General features: G+C 42.6%; 2 protein-coding genes across 3 annotated transcripts; one reads left to right on the top strand and one right to left on the bottom strand.

Moving 5' to 3' along the window:
• Positions 1 to 2005: 2005 nt before the first annotated feature.
• nsdhl (NAD(P) dependent 3-beta-hydroxysteroid dehydrogenase NSDHL) lies at positions 2006 to 11141 on the bottom strand. 2 transcript variants are annotated; one of them, XM_080774838.1, is made up of 8 exons: positions 11091 to 11141; positions 10812 to 10943; positions 9828 to 9989; positions 9163 to 9309; positions 7414 to 7542; positions 6950 to 7092; positions 4218 to 4320; positions 2006 to 3341 (listed from the first exon to the last, which is right to left on the bottom strand). In XM_080774838.1, exons 2-8 carry the CDS (start codon positions 10830 to 10832, stop codon positions 3009 to 3011), a joined length of 1038 nt encoding a protein of 345 aa, XP_080630964.1. In that variant the 5' UTR covers positions 10833 to 10943; positions 11091 to 11141; the 3' UTR covers positions 2006 to 3008. The 2 variants fall into 2 exon arrangements, with proteins under 2 accessions (XP_080630964.1, XP_080630965.1); XM_080774839.1 differs by having other exon boundaries at positions 10812 to 10906; positions 11091 to 11128.
• A 281-nt stretch (positions 11142 to 11422) lies between these two features.
• Positions 11423 to 16633, top strand: cetn2 (centrin, EF-hand protein, 2). Its single transcript, XM_080774002.1, has 5 exons — positions 11423 to 11650; positions 12497 to 12661; positions 13158 to 13286; positions 14575 to 14712; positions 15513 to 16633. Exons 1-5 carry the CDS (start codon positions 11648 to 11650, stop codon positions 15600 to 15602), a joined length of 525 nt encoding a protein of 174 aa, XP_080630128.1. The 5' UTR covers positions 11423 to 11647; the 3' UTR covers positions 15603 to 16633.
• Positions 16634 to 17164: the final 531 nt, after the last annotated feature.

Here is a 17164-nt window from a genome sequence, read left to right as displayed (position 1 = left end):
GGCTGGTCGGTTAGCTGAATGCCAGTCATAAATTATTTTCAAAACCTGCCTTTCAAAATTCTTTGTAGCACATCATGATATGCAAATGTGACCACGTGCGGCACATAATACAAGATCAAAAACACTATTGATAGTTTGATACTGTAGTTGTTTATATGAAAGAGAGAGAGATTAATGTATTCTCTGGAAAGCAGCAAAATGGGTTCCAAACACTAGTAAATGGATCTTTCCACGCTATTGGACACATTATGCACTGTGTGAGCCGAGTGGAACCAACCCCATTACTAATTTTCGACTAAAAAGAAAAGGGGTGAGTGGAAAAAAAAATCATCTCACACCCGCCGCCGTGCTTACATTTGCCAAGAGCCCTTTCAAATGTGAACAAAGGTGTGGATGGATGTCGCAACAAATCCAGAACATTCATTATTAACGCGCTTCTGAGCCCACATTGACACCTGCTCATTTGTCTCAACGCCGCGGAGGAGAAAGCGACAAGAGGGAGAAACACAGGGAAAGGCAGAGATTAATACCGGTGACCACACACAATCTGATGTATAGCATGCTAGAGAGAGAGAGGGGGGGGACAGGCAGAGAGATGATGGAATAAGAAACTGGCAAGTAAAGGTTTCACTCTCTGCATGTTGGCATGTCTGTAGTCTGCTTTCACCTCCCACCACACACACACACACACACACACACACACACACACACACACACAGGTTAGTATTACGATACTTGTGAGGACATAACCCCTATACCTAAGATCCAAATGCCTCATCCTGTCATGAATAATGACCTTATCTGCATGACCCAGTGGTAAAACAATCATCTGCGTGAACATAATTACCTAGTTCGTTAGTTCATTGATATCCATGATACGATGACCATCAACTACTATATCAGAGACTGACGTCTGTGCACGATGATACAAGATGCCTGTTCTGTTCTAGCCATGGTTCACATGACGCTCGTACTTTATGACTGTCAAGTTTCAGGACTAGTTCTGTTCCTGTACATTCCTGTTCTAATCCCTGTTTTTATTTCAGCTAGGCACATCATGTACCCACTGTACAATACTGTATATATATATATATATATATATATATATATATTCCTCTCAGTCTACTACACTTCAGAATGTGTCATGAAATACTGCCTTGTCATGTACTCCGCACACACGACTCAACTGAATCATCACTCACCGACCCTTGTTAGATGGAGAATCTTACAGGGATCACTCGGGTGGTCACCCGAAATCGCAACACTAACTAACCCCAACCTTTTCCTAATGGCAAGTGTAACCTAAATAAATAAAACAACCATTTCTCAATAGACAATGGCTATTTCTCAATTTTGACTACCGGTATTACTTGTGGGAACATTTGGTACACACAAGTATAGTAATACAACACACACACACACACACACACACACACACACACAAACACAAACCAGTCGGGTGGCCTTGCCCCATGGCTGTGTGACTCCAGCAGTGAATCATTTGGGTGCTGCTCGCTTAACGCTGAGGAGAGAATGCAGCAAGGTATCTGAACATAACCCCCACCTTCCCACGAAAACCACACCAGCACACGGAATGCCAAACACGCAGCAACCAGCCCAGGCGCACACACACACACACACACACACACACACACACACACATTCTTTGAACCTGGACAACTGCAGTTGCTACGATTATTTTGACCTGTAATTGTTTAAATGTAAAGACAACAATATGTCTGCTGGAATGTGGAGACTGGGACTTGATTGCACTGTGATTGCCCTGCCCATCCCATTATTGTTGTTTGACTGCCAAAACCAACGTTTAGAGAACGGACGGTGTTGTAACTGCTTCACTTGAAAAAGAAACGGACGGATGCCTTCTCAGTGATGCGTGCATTGCAATGTCGCAACAGCAGTGGAATGCCTATATTAGAGCAAACAGCAATAATATATCAAATATTGTTTCCATATTCATTCATCAGTAGGTGCCAAACATCAGAAATATCTGTTTTTAATGAAAGCAGTATCAAGAGGAACATATTCCACTGGAATGTATAAATGCAATTTGAAAGCAGGCCTACTAGCCCTATTTGAATGTACAGCACATTACAGAGATCTACTGAAGATTTGTTAGCACAGTGAACAGATAATTTAGTAAGTTCTGTAACCTTCACAAGTTAAGTTTAGCTGGTTTTACCTTTAGCCTTATGTGCCCACCGGGAATATCTGCTGCCATCTGCTGGTGAGAGCTGGGAGTGTAGGGCAATATGAGGTGACTGGCAGCATTCACTTCACACACAAGTTCACAGATCTGCATAAAAGCTATTAAAAGCCATCAGTGTCTGTCACCGCGCTGAAGGTGTGTGAACCTGCTGCCGGCTGCTTCAAATTGAACCATAGCCCTGAAACAGCCCATTACGTTCTCCCTCCGCACCAGTAAACCATTACAGTAATGTCACATAATTGCTCACGAGAGAGAGATACCCTTCATCATTAAGATCTTTCACCTCAGGTGTTCTCAAGGTGGCGTCTGGGGACCCGCAGGGGGTCGGGCCTTAAGGGGGTTTCAGTTGCTATAGCATCAGTTTAACCACTTTAACCCTGTTTTACACAGGAAAATAGCATACATACATCGCAGCATGTGGTTGATCTGTTATTTACAAAACTCTTCGAAAATGTATGAAAACAGCACAGGACAGCCTGGCCCCTTTTCTACCTGGGTTGAACCGGCTCCATTTTTAGTTTTCCCACCAAATTTGGAACCAAATTAACTGGTTCAGAGTTGTTAGTTGGTTCGGAACTGGAACGAAAAAAATACTTCTTCTTACCCTGAAGTGGAAACCAAAGTGGTCGTGTCCCTATTCAGGTCGGAAGATGCAGATGTGATATAATAATTCATCATACAAAATATAGAACGGAACCAGTTCTAGAACCAAAGTTCTTGTGGTGGAAAAGGGGTCAAGACTCATAAATAAGTCCACCTCCTGCGATCCCATCTCACGTCATCAAGCTCCGTGCCGCAGATGAGGGTAGCTGTCCACGGTGCGGGCGATGCCCTCCTTCAGGCCGACCACGGGCGCGTAGCCCATGTCCTCCTTGGCGCGCTCGCAGCTGTAGTAGTGGTGTGTGCCGGCCAGCGCCACCCTCATCGGGGTGAAGGTGGGCTTGAAGTCCACCAGGGGGCGCAGGACGAGGGCCAGCAGCCACATGAGCAGGGCCAGGCCATACACCAGCGCGTAGGGCAGGTGGTAGCGGGGCGCCGCGTAGCCCAAACCCACCAGGATCTCGGCCATGAAGTCCCAGAACCGCACGGGCTCGTCGTTGGTGATGTGGTACGGCTGTGTGGAGACACGACGTACGGGGACAAGCAGGCAGTCAGCGAGGGTCACGGTTACAGCTGGCAGTTAATTGTCACGCAAATAATTGGGATTAACGATTTGTGTTTATATTTTTTTTGCATTGAACATTGGAACGTTACAATTTGTATTTGTTTGCCTTTTAGGCTTCACAGGGGAGGATTACCAAAAGGGCCTGTTGGGCCCCTGCCCAGGGGCCCCTGAACTAGGGAGGGCCCTGAGCTTGAGCCTCCATGTGACCGTGTCAGAGTCATGCAGAGGCTCAAGCTCATGTGCCCCCAAGTACTTTTTGTCAGACAATGTCAATAAAATAACCCCAAAAGGCCTTTTGCATGTCGGTGGCCCAGGGGCCCAAATTTTCATGGTCCGCCCATGAGGCTTCGTAATCACAAATAAATTGTACAGGCCAGTGCAGATATTACATATAACTTACATATACAAAGAAATCCCATTTTTCTGTCCAAAACCTTTACAAAATAACGGAAATAGTTGATCTACAAGCTTACAACACTTGAAACGGCAAGCTCAACACATTGCAATGCACGGTTCACGGTAAGCTTGAATATCAGCAATTTTTTTTTAATCTGTCAAAAGCTTTAAACATTTTTTAATAAAACATCTTAATATCTCTATAATGAGTAATGACACATTAGGGGTTAGAAACTGGAACAGAGCGGGTTTGAGAGAGCGCAGTGACGGGCGATGCCCAGCAGGCGGGGATGTTTTCACATGCACTGCATGTGAAATCTGGAGATTAGTGGGAGAAATTATAAATGGGGAGAGTGTAGTGTTGGAGGGAAGAACACAGCAGCTACAGGGGGATGTAATAGATGGATGGTTTACTCCAGACTCTCTCACCTTGCCACATATGGGTGAGCCTGGCCTCAGGCGCTCAGCAGCCAAGATATGACCGTGAACCACGTTCTCCACAAAGGTGAAATCCACCAGGTTGGTCCCATCACTACAAAGACACAAAGAAAAGAGTTAACACCAATGACCACATATTTTGTATACTATCATGTTTTGTATACTATCATTCAGGACGGGAACGCCTTTTGGTGTTTTAAGCATTATGTTATACTTTAGCTATTGAAAAATAACAGATCTACAAGCTCATAGCGTGGCACCGAGTGCCGCGCTATGAGCTTGTCGATCCGCTCTTTTTTTTAAATAGTGAAAATGTGGCCCAAATCTTTGAATATATATTCTTTCAGAGCGAACGTTTTTACTAAAATCTTTGCTTCTGGGGGGTCCCTGGAACAACATATCTTCAGATGGTGGACCGCGGCCAAGACAATTCTGGGGGTCCTTAGACTCCTTACCATGAAAAAAGTTGAGCACCACTGACATAGAAACATAGGTTTTTCATAAAGTTTAGGATTTAGAAGCCATTTTGTTTTAGAATCAGCCTCAGGCTAATAATGACTCATAGCGGATAAGTATGCCAGTTACTGCTCATCACATCCCATCAAAAATAATAAACTTTATTTGTATAGCACTTTTTACAACACAGTGCTTCACACATCATCAAAGTCAAATTAAAATAAGCATTAAAATAAAATAAACAAAGGAAGAAATGTGTAAGAATTACAATAAAACCCTAGAAAAAAGGGCACTTTTGCCTTTTTGGGAACTTTTTTATCTTTTACTTTGTGTCCTGTCTGATTAAACTCCCATCTCTCTCCTACATGTAGGATTTGTTTAATCTGACTCCACCAGATGTGACGGTATTGAGTTCACAAGAAGAAGCACCTGTTGCAATTGTATTTCCCAGCGCCTTAAAATTGGAAAATCGTCTTCTATTCTTGAAAGCAAGCGAAGACATGACCTACACATCCGACACAATAGCGAGTTTGTTTTTTAAAGTGTTAAACCCAATGCTATCAGGCGTTTCGTTAACACATTTACGTGTATCGTTTGTAGAGGTTGTTTGCTTTCCTGCTGGCTCAGCTACTATACGTCATGTAGACAGGTCAATAGAGACACACAGGGACTACAAATTTCACGCCCCCAAATGAGACAGCGTCCCCACTTCTGGTCCGTTGGCACGGTGTACTGCAGGCCAGCCCATAGAAGTCCATTGAAATTCAACTGTAGTTAGCCTACTTTTAAAATAATATGAAATAAACTGAAGACTATATTGATTTGAATAAAAATATGTTTCCAAATGTATGAAGTGTCTTTGTCAACATATATTGTTGTTTTCTCAATAGAGGATGTATTTCACATTTAATTTACCACTTGAATGAGTTACCTATAATGTTAACGGAGCAGAAGGGAGATGGCAGACAGAGAACCTGCCGCTTTTAAGGGACGTCACTGCCTTTACGAGGCTACGAGCGCCGACTTGGAATTCTCAATATACATCCCGATCCCGACTGACTTTGTTATTCATGTCTATATTTTGAAAATGTCACGGGCTTACTATATAATATATAGTAAGCATAGGTAAGTATAGGTAGAACATATTATGTTCTACCTACCACGGAGCTCCGACGGTGTGTTTTACCGCTGTCAACTTGTTGTATAATTAACTTTGCTGAATAGTTGCATGGGAAAATAACCCAGCTAAATGGAGGAGTGACATGCTGACATTTTCAACTACCTAGTGAATTCTCCAGATGAGTATTAATAATAGTCTTGCAAGATGCTGTTTAGATCATTTTCAACAAATACAAGCATATAAAACTAAATACAACAAATATATCTGTGTATTGAAAACCTCAAGGGATGCAACCGTGACGTATATACCGTGTGACTACTTTGACTTGAGATTTACAATGCTAGCACTTTTCACAAACTGATGTTTATTATAGTACATTGTAGGATGTATATAGAGCGTCGCAGTCCCTCCCCCTTTCAGAACGAGTGGCCCAGGAAATAAATCCCAATGCATTTTTCCCATAGGCATTTCTTAAAGTATTTATTTAAAGACGGTTACGACGCGGACAAAGCCAACTCGGATCGTGACAAATCATGACAATGAACACAATGTTTTGGGCCGATCAAATAATTTATAAGAAGAAAAACAAAACAAATGGTGTTGTCTCCTGCCTTTATTTTCTTCTTTCTAATGATTTGATCGGCCCTTTAAATAAATACTTTAAGAAATGCCTATGAGGAAAATGAACGGCGATTTCTTTTCCGGGTCTCTCGAGGGGGGCGAGACTGCGACGCTCTATTGAGATGGCAGGTATGTGACATTGAAAAGGACTAATCAAACATATGGGACACTTTATTAGAACACAAAATAAATCGCTACAGCCTTAGTAATGAACCAGTGAAATTAGGGTATTTTATGATGCCCCTCATAGGGATTGCATTGGCAGCTGCAGTACACAGTTGAAACGGACCAGAAGTGGGGCCGCTGTCTCATTCGGGGGCGTGAAATTTGTAGTCCCCGTGTGACTCTATATGATGGCCAGACGGTCCCATCCAATTACCTGACAAGTACCGTAAAAAAAGGAGAAAAAAAAGGACGGCCTTATTCAGCGTTTGATTGGCTACAGAGATCCCACATGGAAGTAGGTTGTGAAACAAATGTGAAGCAAGCCACTTCCATCTGGCGGAGTTAGGATGTGCTGACTCACCCAATAATGAACTTCATCTTGCCCCTGCGAGCTGTGTCCACTAGGATAGGCACCAGCTGAGGGTCTCGGGGGCCAAAGATGCCATGAGGTCTGATGGCCACCGTGAGGAGCCCCTGGTCCTTGTCACAGGCTTCCAGAACCAACTAGACCCCAACAACAGAATAGGCCTACATCATTTATCATGAATACATAACTATTAGTGCAGTACGTTGGGATGCCTTCAACTATCCATTTATTTTCTTAGCGAGTATTTTGTTGATTTTTTTCTCAATGAATAAAAGAAATAGAGAAAGATGTTCTTGAGATACGTGAATTACAGACTATGTACACACACGTACGTACACACAGAGAGTTGGTGCATTTATAGATAGATTCAATTGATTACTTTGATTAACTACTGAACACCGGTAAGCCAATTAGGTGGGATTTCACCATAAATCCAAGTCTAGGGAGGAGGGTCTTACCTTCTCCTGTTCAATCTTGGTCTCGGTGTAGTAGTCGATGGGCTTCCTGGCATAGGGGAGGTCCTCTCTCCCGTTCTTAATGTCTGTCCCCTCAAAGACCACACTGGCACTGCTGGTCAGAACAAGTTTCTGGCAACATAAAAACAAATTGTTACAATTACAATTTGACAGATGCTGTTATCTACTATCAGAGACACGTCATGCTTTTGCCACAGTAGGGACTAAGGGGGCTTTAACAGTGTTGTTGGGTACCTGCATGCTGAAACAAATCGCAGGCATCAGTCTTAAATTGTCAGTTGTCTTATAATATGAATAAAGTACTGTAAATCGCTCTGGATTAAGAGCGTCTGCTAAATGCCTAAATTGTAATAAAGTATATATAGGGTATAAGTAGTTACAGACATGGTTGTCAGATGGCCTCATATGTGTGTTGCTAAACTGCACTGCTTGACCTGCCCCCTACTGCTACTTCTGGCCTGTTGCTTAAGTCTGGTTCTGTTAAGCTGTTTTGTAATGATGAATTGTAACTTGCTGTAATTGTTGCACATGATTCAATGACTGTTTCGAAAATAAATGCTGTCAAAGGGTGATAAAAAGCATGTGGTGTTGGCAAGCAGCTAGGGAATGAGAATCTGAAATCAAAAAGTCAGACGTAATAATCTTATAAAGGGCTCTAATGCCATAAAAATGTCGAATTTCAATTTGCACATCGCATCATTTCTTCCTTTTTTTACTCGAGTTCGGCGCCAAAAGTAGCCAAAATAGCAGATCTACAAAGTACAAACACAAAATGCGACCATGTGACACGTTGTGAGCTTGTAGATTGTATTGTTGTTCTTTTCTAAAAGTGAAAGTTAAAATAGTTACCCGTGTCTGGGTTGTAAAAATATTGAACCAATGAAAAACATTTGCAAGAGCCAGTGACTGACTAGTGACTAAATAGTATAGTCAAACTTACTTTCATGGACCCTTACTTTGATAGTAATTAGACCACGAACCCCCATACATTTTAAATCTTTGGACCCCACATGCAATATAATTTCCAATAATAATAATCCAACACTGTATCTCCTTTTCAGACTCGTGAAATGAAATGAAGCCAGGTGCGGCCGTCCGTTGGCGGGGCAGGAGTGGATAGTAACTAGTGTGCAATAGCTAAGTACTATACAAGAGCTTACAATACACAGTACCATTTGGGCCATTTTTGCAACTTCTACTCTACAACAATTACATCGACGTGATGCGTTATGAACTTGTAGATCTGGTATTTTCAGAAAGTTTTAGTACTTTTACTTTGGTATATTTGTCTCCACCAGGCCGAAGTGGTGGCTTTAATACCTGGATCCACCAGAGTGTGCTAAAAGCACACTATTATTATTAGCACTACCTAGGCTAAAATCCACCAGTAGCTATTCTGCTGACAATTTCCATTATGTGCAGCCCTAGTATTGGACATACACGTGGTCATAAACGTGTTCCCACCTGTACTCCAGCCTCTCTGCAGGCCTCAGGCCTAGTATTGGACATACACCCAACAGCAACGTGGTCCCACCTGTACTCCAGCCTCTCTGCAGGCCTCAGGCCTAGTATTGGACATACACCCAACAGCAACGTGGTCCCACCTGTACTCCAGCCTCTCTGCAGGCCTAGTATTGGACATACACCCAACAGCAACATGGTCCCACCTGTACTCCAGCCTCTCTACAGGCCTAGTATTTGGACATACATCTGACAGCGACATGGTCCCACCTGTACTCCAGCCTCTCTGCAGGCCTCGATCACAGCGCGGGTTCCCTGGACGTTCACCCTGTGAAACAGAGCCCGGTCATCACTGGCAGGAGCCGGGGAGGCACAGTGGAACACCAGAGACACCTCCTTTAGAGCTGGCAGCAGAGCCTGCAACACACACGCACGCACGTGCACGCACGTGCACACACACACACACACACACACACACACACACACACACGATCACAAATTTAAGTTGACGATTAATTATCACACAAGTAATTGCAATTAACAATTTAATTGTGTTTTTGGCATTGAACATTGGAACATAATTATGAATAAAGAATACATTTCTGTTTGCTTGGTAATCAAAAAATGCACAGGGCAGATATGACAAATAACTGAAATATACAAAAAAAAGACTGACATAGCGGAAATAGCTGATCTACGAGCTTGCAGATCTGCTATTTTAGCATTTTTAACGTATGAATAACTCTAAATCTCTAATAATTGCGATTAGACGATTATGTAATAATTGTGACAGGCCCATGCACGCACGCGCACGCGCACGCACACACACACATACACACACACACACACACAATGGAACACACACACAGAGAAGATTCACTGCCAGTGGCCTTGTGGCTCACCAGGAGAAGACAAAGGGGAGCCACCTGACCCACCTGTTTGTCACACAGGTCTCCCTGGTAGAAGGTGACACCGGGCAGATCGTAGCTCTGTCGGATGTCAAAGACGGACACAGAGTAACCCTTCTCCAGCACCTTTTCTACCAGGTGTCTGCCCAGGAACCCTGAGCCGCCAATCACTGCACACCTTTTACTACCCTATATATATATACATATGAATGAATGAGAGAGAGAGAGAGAGAGAGAGAGAGAGAGAGAGAGAGAGAGAGAGAGAGAGAGAGAGAGAGAGAGAGATGGATACAGGTCAGGTGGGCACTAGGGGCATCCGTACCTCATTGAAAAATGCTATTAATGTAAAGCATACATGATGCGAACATGCACGGTACATCATTATCAGTTTTTATCACACTTCATTTTATGCTTCAACTCGTTGTTTATGCCCCAAAATGACTGGATATACAGGTTTTGTAGCAATTTGTAGCAGTTCAGTTAGAAATATTAAAACTTAAATGTTGAATGTTTAAGTAGGGGATAATGTATGGCTGAGTGGTCATTGTTTATAGATAAATCACTGACAGGCTGTGTAATATTAAATATATGTATAATATGAATAAAGAATACATTTCTTAAGTTGTATGAATGAATGCCATATGTCATGGCATTCAACCAAGCCGTGTAATAAGCATGTACATATAACCTACCTCCTTTTACTTGAGACTAGACTATTTTTATTTTATTTTACATTTTGAACAAATTAGCCAATTTTACATCGAGGTGTCCACCTGACCTGCTATTACCCATTAGGATAATCATTAAACACACAGTCTCTCTCACGCACACACACACACGCTCCTCCATGCATGCGCGCACACGCGCGCGCATGCATGGAGGAGCCTCAGCCCTCAGGAGAGGTAACACCACACAGGTCTTAAACAACTTAAACTATCGTATCCTCACATAAACACCATAAACATATTATACCGTGATGACAAAGTACATAAATAATGCTCTATATCTCACCGGTCGAACTCGTGTGGCCATGACGATGAATTTACACGTCAAAAGTCGTCAACAGGTCACAGGTGAACTGATGCCTGGTCGTCGCACTGCATGGACTGGAGATAGGCGAACTCGCAGTCAGATGAGATGTCACTTTTATTTTGAACAATGAAGCAGAACAACACCACGTAAACTGAATGATAACATCCATTACAATGTGCAAAGCGGATATTCATAATATTCCACACTTCAAGTTCAAAATACTATTATTATTATATATATAAAATATTAATATTTTACCTGCTGCCCAGACCAGACCACAATGTAATGTAAATGAAACCGAACCGCGCACGGCACAGCCCGATGAGCGGTGTTATCAGCTGAGTGCAGGACGCTATGCCATTGGACGAGGTGCCGCCCGCCCATTTGCGCGAGAGGCATACGTCAAGGAACGCCACTAGTCGGACCAACCGGAGACGTCGCCCTAGCTATTGCTCCGCCCCCTTACTTGTTGTAACCACGCGGCCACACCCCCAGTGGAGAATCCCATACGCCGGAAGGACGGTGCGTGCGCCGCACTCACTGTGATTGGCTGCCTGGTTGTCAAGGGCAGCAGTAGGTAGGTTGCGTGGATTTGATCAAATAAGAACCTGTTTCAGTTTGTTATTATTAGCTGCAAAACGTTTATTTCGTGGCATTTGTAAAAAAGCTTTGCTGGAGAAACCGCTTAAAGAGGGTCCAGGGGAAGAAAAGAAAAAGAAGACATTCTTTTTTATCTGTTTGTTTACGCCGATGAGAAAGGAGAAACAGTTTAATCATCATCATCATCATCTCCCTTTACATCTAGCTAGTAAATAATGGTGAGTGAAATTGTTTATCATTGATGACAAAAGGGACATGTGCATGTAAGCATGTTATTAAGCCTAGTACAGACAGATAACCAGCTGGCTGTGATTATAGACTCTAGTCTACAGACAAGCCTTTATGTAAATGTTTTTTTTCCCATGGCTGCAGCCTCTTACTCATCCCATCTTCTCACATCACGTGACTCATCTGTTCTCCTTCACTAGTGCAGCTGTGGTGGTGTAGCCTGGCTAATAAGCCAGACTAATATCACACAACACTGGTGGTGCACACTGCACAGTACACAATACACAGCTTAAGTTATTTAAGTAAAAGTAGCAGGTGTGTGTGTGTGTGTGTGTGTGTGTGTGTGTGTGTGTGTGTGTGTGCGTGCCTGCGTGCGTGTAGAAATATTATATTGGTATGGTAACAAAATGTAATACAGTACCAAAATGGATCAATCCCACCCTCTTCACATGCACAAACAAGTATTCTCCACCCTGACAATTGACAACCTTTGCTGCGTGTCACTCCTAATCTCTCTGTCTCTCTGTTTCTTGTCACTCTCCACTGTAGACTATCCAAATAAAGGCAGAAAAGCCCCAACAATATCTTTAAAAAAATTAAGTAAATAATAAAAGTTCCTCAAAGTTGAGTAAATCCACTTACTTACTTTCCACCACTGCTATTAACCTAGTGATTATTCACTATCTTTGCCCCCCGCCTTCTAGCCTGGCGCAGCCACTCTTCACCCGCCCCTATTGCATATGCCCCGCGTAGCCCAGCGCAGTGGTATATTAGTATCGCAACGCGAGGCTACCCGCCTTCACCATCATCACTTGTTCTTCTTCTGTGCTCTCCAGGCGACCATTGCAAAGAGGCCGTCCCTGCAGGGCCCCGTACCTCCTCCCAGGAAGAAGAGCAGCCCCAAACCGGAGCTCACAGAGGAGCTGAAGCAGGAGATCAGGGAGGCCTTTGAGCTGTTTGACACCGATGGCTCCGGACACATCGACGTCAAGGAGCTCAAGGTCAAACAACAACCCACCGTGCAGACACAGGCACCTGAATAGATCCTGCCTTGTACTCACCGCCACCCGCCCCTCTAGACCAGAAATAACACAGGCTGGCCCAGGTTATACTCGTTCCCAAACATTGGGTCGCGGGCTCAATTTTATGGGTCCCTTAAATTTGTTTTTAATTGTTATTTCAAAATATTTTCAAAAAACATTCGCACACACAATTTAAATAAAAAACTAAATGTAATGATTTATTTTCAGTAATTTCATAAAGAAATCAATGAAAAATCAAAGAAATGCGGCACGTTGTGAGCTTGTAGATCGGCTATTTACACTAGTTTGGTCCTGGCCATGCAAACGTCTAATTTCTCTTTTGGGTCACAGGCTAAACAGTTTGGGAACCGCTGCACTAGATCACAATCTGCTGATGGATCTACATGAATGGCGGGAGACCAGATCAATCTGTGTGTCAGTCTAATGTGTGCATGTCTGTTCCTCTGCATTACAGGTTGCAATGCGAGCCCTGGGGTTCGAACCAAAGAAAGAAGAGATCAAGAAAATGATCGGTGAAGTGGATAAGGACGCGACAGGAAAGATCTCATTTGCGGACTTCCTTACTGTCATGACACAGAAGATGGTAGGTGTACATTAAAGGAGGAAATAAAAAATTAAAAAAGCCATGAAAATAGATTAAAAAAAAGCTCCCGCTATCGTTGTTTCGTTCTATTCCAGCACCGCTAAAACCGCCCACTTTTACTCGGCTAGGATGCAGCCGCATTTTGAGTCATTTTGATTATCCAAAACAAAGCAAAGCTAATTTTTATTTACCCAGGGAAGTGGACTAAGATTGAGATGCTTGTTTACAGCTGCTGCTTACCTGCTCATAGAACATTTCATGGTAGGGGCTTGCTCAAGGGCACTTCAGCGGTGGTAATTTTAACGTGCCGGTCCGGGAATTCGAACTGGCGACCTTCCGGTATCAAGACCGCTCCGCAAACCGTTCGGCCACCGCTGCGCCTCCAACATCTATCACGATGAATGGAACGTTACATGCGGTTATCAGGTGTTGTTCGACAGATTTGAAAGAACAGTGTATGAGAGTGGTATCATCAGAAAAGTCAATCAAAGTCATGTACACAGGGCCTGACACCATTATAAAATAATAATGCTGGCAGGAAGGCGGCTCTCTCTTGCATCAAGTGAGCCTAGGTGGCTAGGTTATCCCTGTGGTAACTTTTCTGAAACCTGCCGCTTAAAACCCAAAAAGCCAGAAGGATCTGTACTCATACTGAAAGTCTAGATCAAGCTGGCTTTTGCCCTTTTGCTCCAGTAAGTAGAGTAGCTAGTTGCATTGTAAGTTATACTGTATTACCATTACAATTGCTACCTAATCATTTTGCAACAGGGTGCATGCTTAAAAATAACAGATCTACTACAAGCTAACAATGTGTCGCATCTAATACATTGACACGAAAACGCATATTCAGGGCGGAGTCACCACCCCCAGGGTAAGTTGTGATTTGCTCTCGTTCACTACAATGAAATTTGCGGCATTTCCAAAACAATATTGCGCAGAGTAGCGATTATCAAACGTATTTGCAATGCCATACGTTGAAAGATCTGTTGCCCGTGGACAAGGCACGTTACCTCCGCAAGTTAGATATTATCGGCATAGATGTTTGTCCGTATGTGATTAAGGATTGGAAAAAGTTGCATTGGCAGCCATAGAAAAAATCTTTAACAGTCACACACATACACCGAGGTGGTCTTCGAAACTGACGAACGACTTTAATAATCTGAAAAGTGGCTGCAGAATCATCACATTCCTTTTCGGGAGTCCTTGCTATTTTCCCCAAAGTTAACAGCAGGTGAATGTGAATCTGCTGAACGTGAATTAATGTAAAAGGTGTATTCTCTCAATTCAGGCTGAAAAGGACTCCAAAGAGGAGATCCTGAAAGCATTCCGTTTGTTCGACGACGACGAGACTGGGAAGATCTCCTTCAGGAACCTGAAGAGAGTCGCCAAAGAGCTGGGAGAGAACCTCACCGACGAGGAGCTGCAGGTACAAATTAACGGAGCTCTATTGATAATGGTCACCTTATCGATCAGGCTTAACGAGCTGGGTTCTTATCGAGCCCACTATCGAGTATTTACTATTTTGTGGAAAGATGGGTGACGACAAATTCAGAACAGAACCAATATCTTTTTTTATTCTGTGAGTTTGTGGCTGACCACCATCTAAAATTAAAGGAAGATGACAAAAGTTAAACATTAAAACAACCAATAAAATGCAATAAAATGGTTTTATATTATGAATAGTACTCTAATAATTAGGATAAAACTTCCATGTATATTCAACTCTTTATAAACAGAAAATGCACATTTATTTACGGTAATCAAACATTATCACTTACACTACATTTTACTAGGGCCTTCAAATACAGTACAGATTGAAGGCAATTGACCTTTTTACTGGAAAATGATATTGAAGAAACTGTTAATTGGTTCATGAGTCTACCGTCACCACAAAAGCGTAATTGTATTTACCTGGGCAATGCTGGTTGGCATGTATCAATACACTTTTAAACCGACATGTTTGTGCCAGGCTGCCAGGATGGGCGATTAGATTTATTTCTTGATCACCTCGTCTTGTTTAAACATGACATCATGGGCCGCTATTCTCGATAACAGGCTTGATAAGCCCAAAGGCTTATTTGATACTGGGTACTCAATAAGCTTGTTATCGGGTTTACCGGTGCTTGCTGTAAACAGGCTATGAGTGTGTTCTCCGTCTGATCTCCTGCTCCGTGAACAAGACCCAGAGATACTTAAAACTCTGTCCATGATTCTGTCCATTCACAGGAAATGATTGAGGAAGCAGACAGAGACGGAGACGGGGAAGTGAATCAGCTGGAGTTTCTGCGCATCATGAAGAAGACCAGTTTGTACTGAGACACAGTGTGACGTAACGTGAGGGTCAGCCTCTGCAGGGTCCTACATTCTTTGTCTTAACCACTGAACCACACAAGCCCCAAAGTCCACATTCTGGGACGAACGTCATGCGAAAATGGCCAGTCTTTATTGTAGATCGGCTATTTTCGCAGTGCTACACTGGCGTACGTCGTGTATTTTTATGAAGCATATTACTAAGTATATTTGACTATTTTGGAGAATTTGCCCAAACACGCCCAAAATGGGGGTACCAGGCTTAATGTGTTCCTTATCAGTCACTCATGCTGTGTACTCTCAAGGGCACGCCAGTGTCTTACCCCATATCCCTAAACATGTTTGCCTTTTTTACTATTTTGAAAAACATTAACAAAAAACGTTGAACTCGACACATTGTGAGCATGTAGATTGGCTAATTGAACTATTCAGAAATGTTTTTCAAAATAGTAAAAAAAAAAAGGCAAAGAAGTTTAGGGATAAGAGGTAAGGCACTGGCGAAAATAGGACACGTTCAAAGCACTTTGCGGTCAAACATCACAGACTAGTGAAAGGACGGAAGTAGTTGACGGACGACTTGACTCTGGTCAAATGCCAAATAATTCTTCTCATTTGTGTATTAATGTATTAGGGGGAAATGCAGCAGTGTGAAGTGGTCTTACCTTCACACTGCAATGCAAGGTAGTTTTACTAGTAATGCTGCATATCTAAAAAAAAAAAAAAGAAAGAAAAAAAAATACATTCCACATTTGGAATATGTGAGTATTCTCGTGCCTACAATAACAACAATGTTTTTTCTTTATGCTGGTGTCAAATTGAGCTTCTCTGTGCCATATTGTAAAGGCTAAATTATACGCCTTTGCATGACTCTTACAAGAAGGTTTTGTTTCTATCCAGACACTCTTATGGATTAGATAGGGTCATACAATATGAGTATAAGTTATCCTTTAGTGTTTCATATGTAATGTTAAAAGGTTTTATGTTTACAGCTCCACTGCTGTGCATTTTGGCTGCAAGATATTTCATCTTTTAAAGGATGACATTTAAAAAGTTTCTTTTGGCTAAATTGTGGTGTTGCTAGCCTGCTAGATACTGTATCCTCATAATGGTGCTGTGCTGTGCTGTGCTCTGTGTGTGTGTGTGTGTGTGTGTGTGTGTGTGTGTGTGTGTGTGTGTGTGTGTGTGTGTGTGTGTGTGTGTGTGTGTGTGTGTGTGTGTGTGTGACTGTGTGTGTGTGACTGACTGTGTGCGCGTAAGCGTGTGCGATTGTGCGTACGACCTCAGTGCTGCTCTTGTGTTTGTGCCTGATAAATTCAAGGCTTGATCCTTGATCGTCACAATCAGAGAGGCTGACAGATGTCTGTCTCTGACCTGTTTGTATTGGATATTTGTACCTTCTTTGTGTATCTACAGTAGCATGTTTTCTCTACACTATTCTTCAATGTTTTGTACAAAACGTGGTACTGTATAGTACATATATTATACATCAATATTTAAAGTATAATTAAATTAACAAACTGAAATAAGCAGTTTTGCGTCTGTCATTGTGGTCATCTTTATTACATGTA

This window comes from Protomyctophum bolini (assembly GCF_963924005.1).
Source record: "Protomyctophum bolini genome assembly, chromosome: 10".
NCBI classification, from domain to species: Eukaryota; Metazoa; Chordata; class Actinopteri; order Myctophiformes; family Myctophidae; genus Protomyctophum; species Protomyctophum bolini.
The sequence above is the reverse complement of the archived record's forward strand: the minus strand, read 5'-3'. Positions and strand labels throughout refer to the sequence as shown.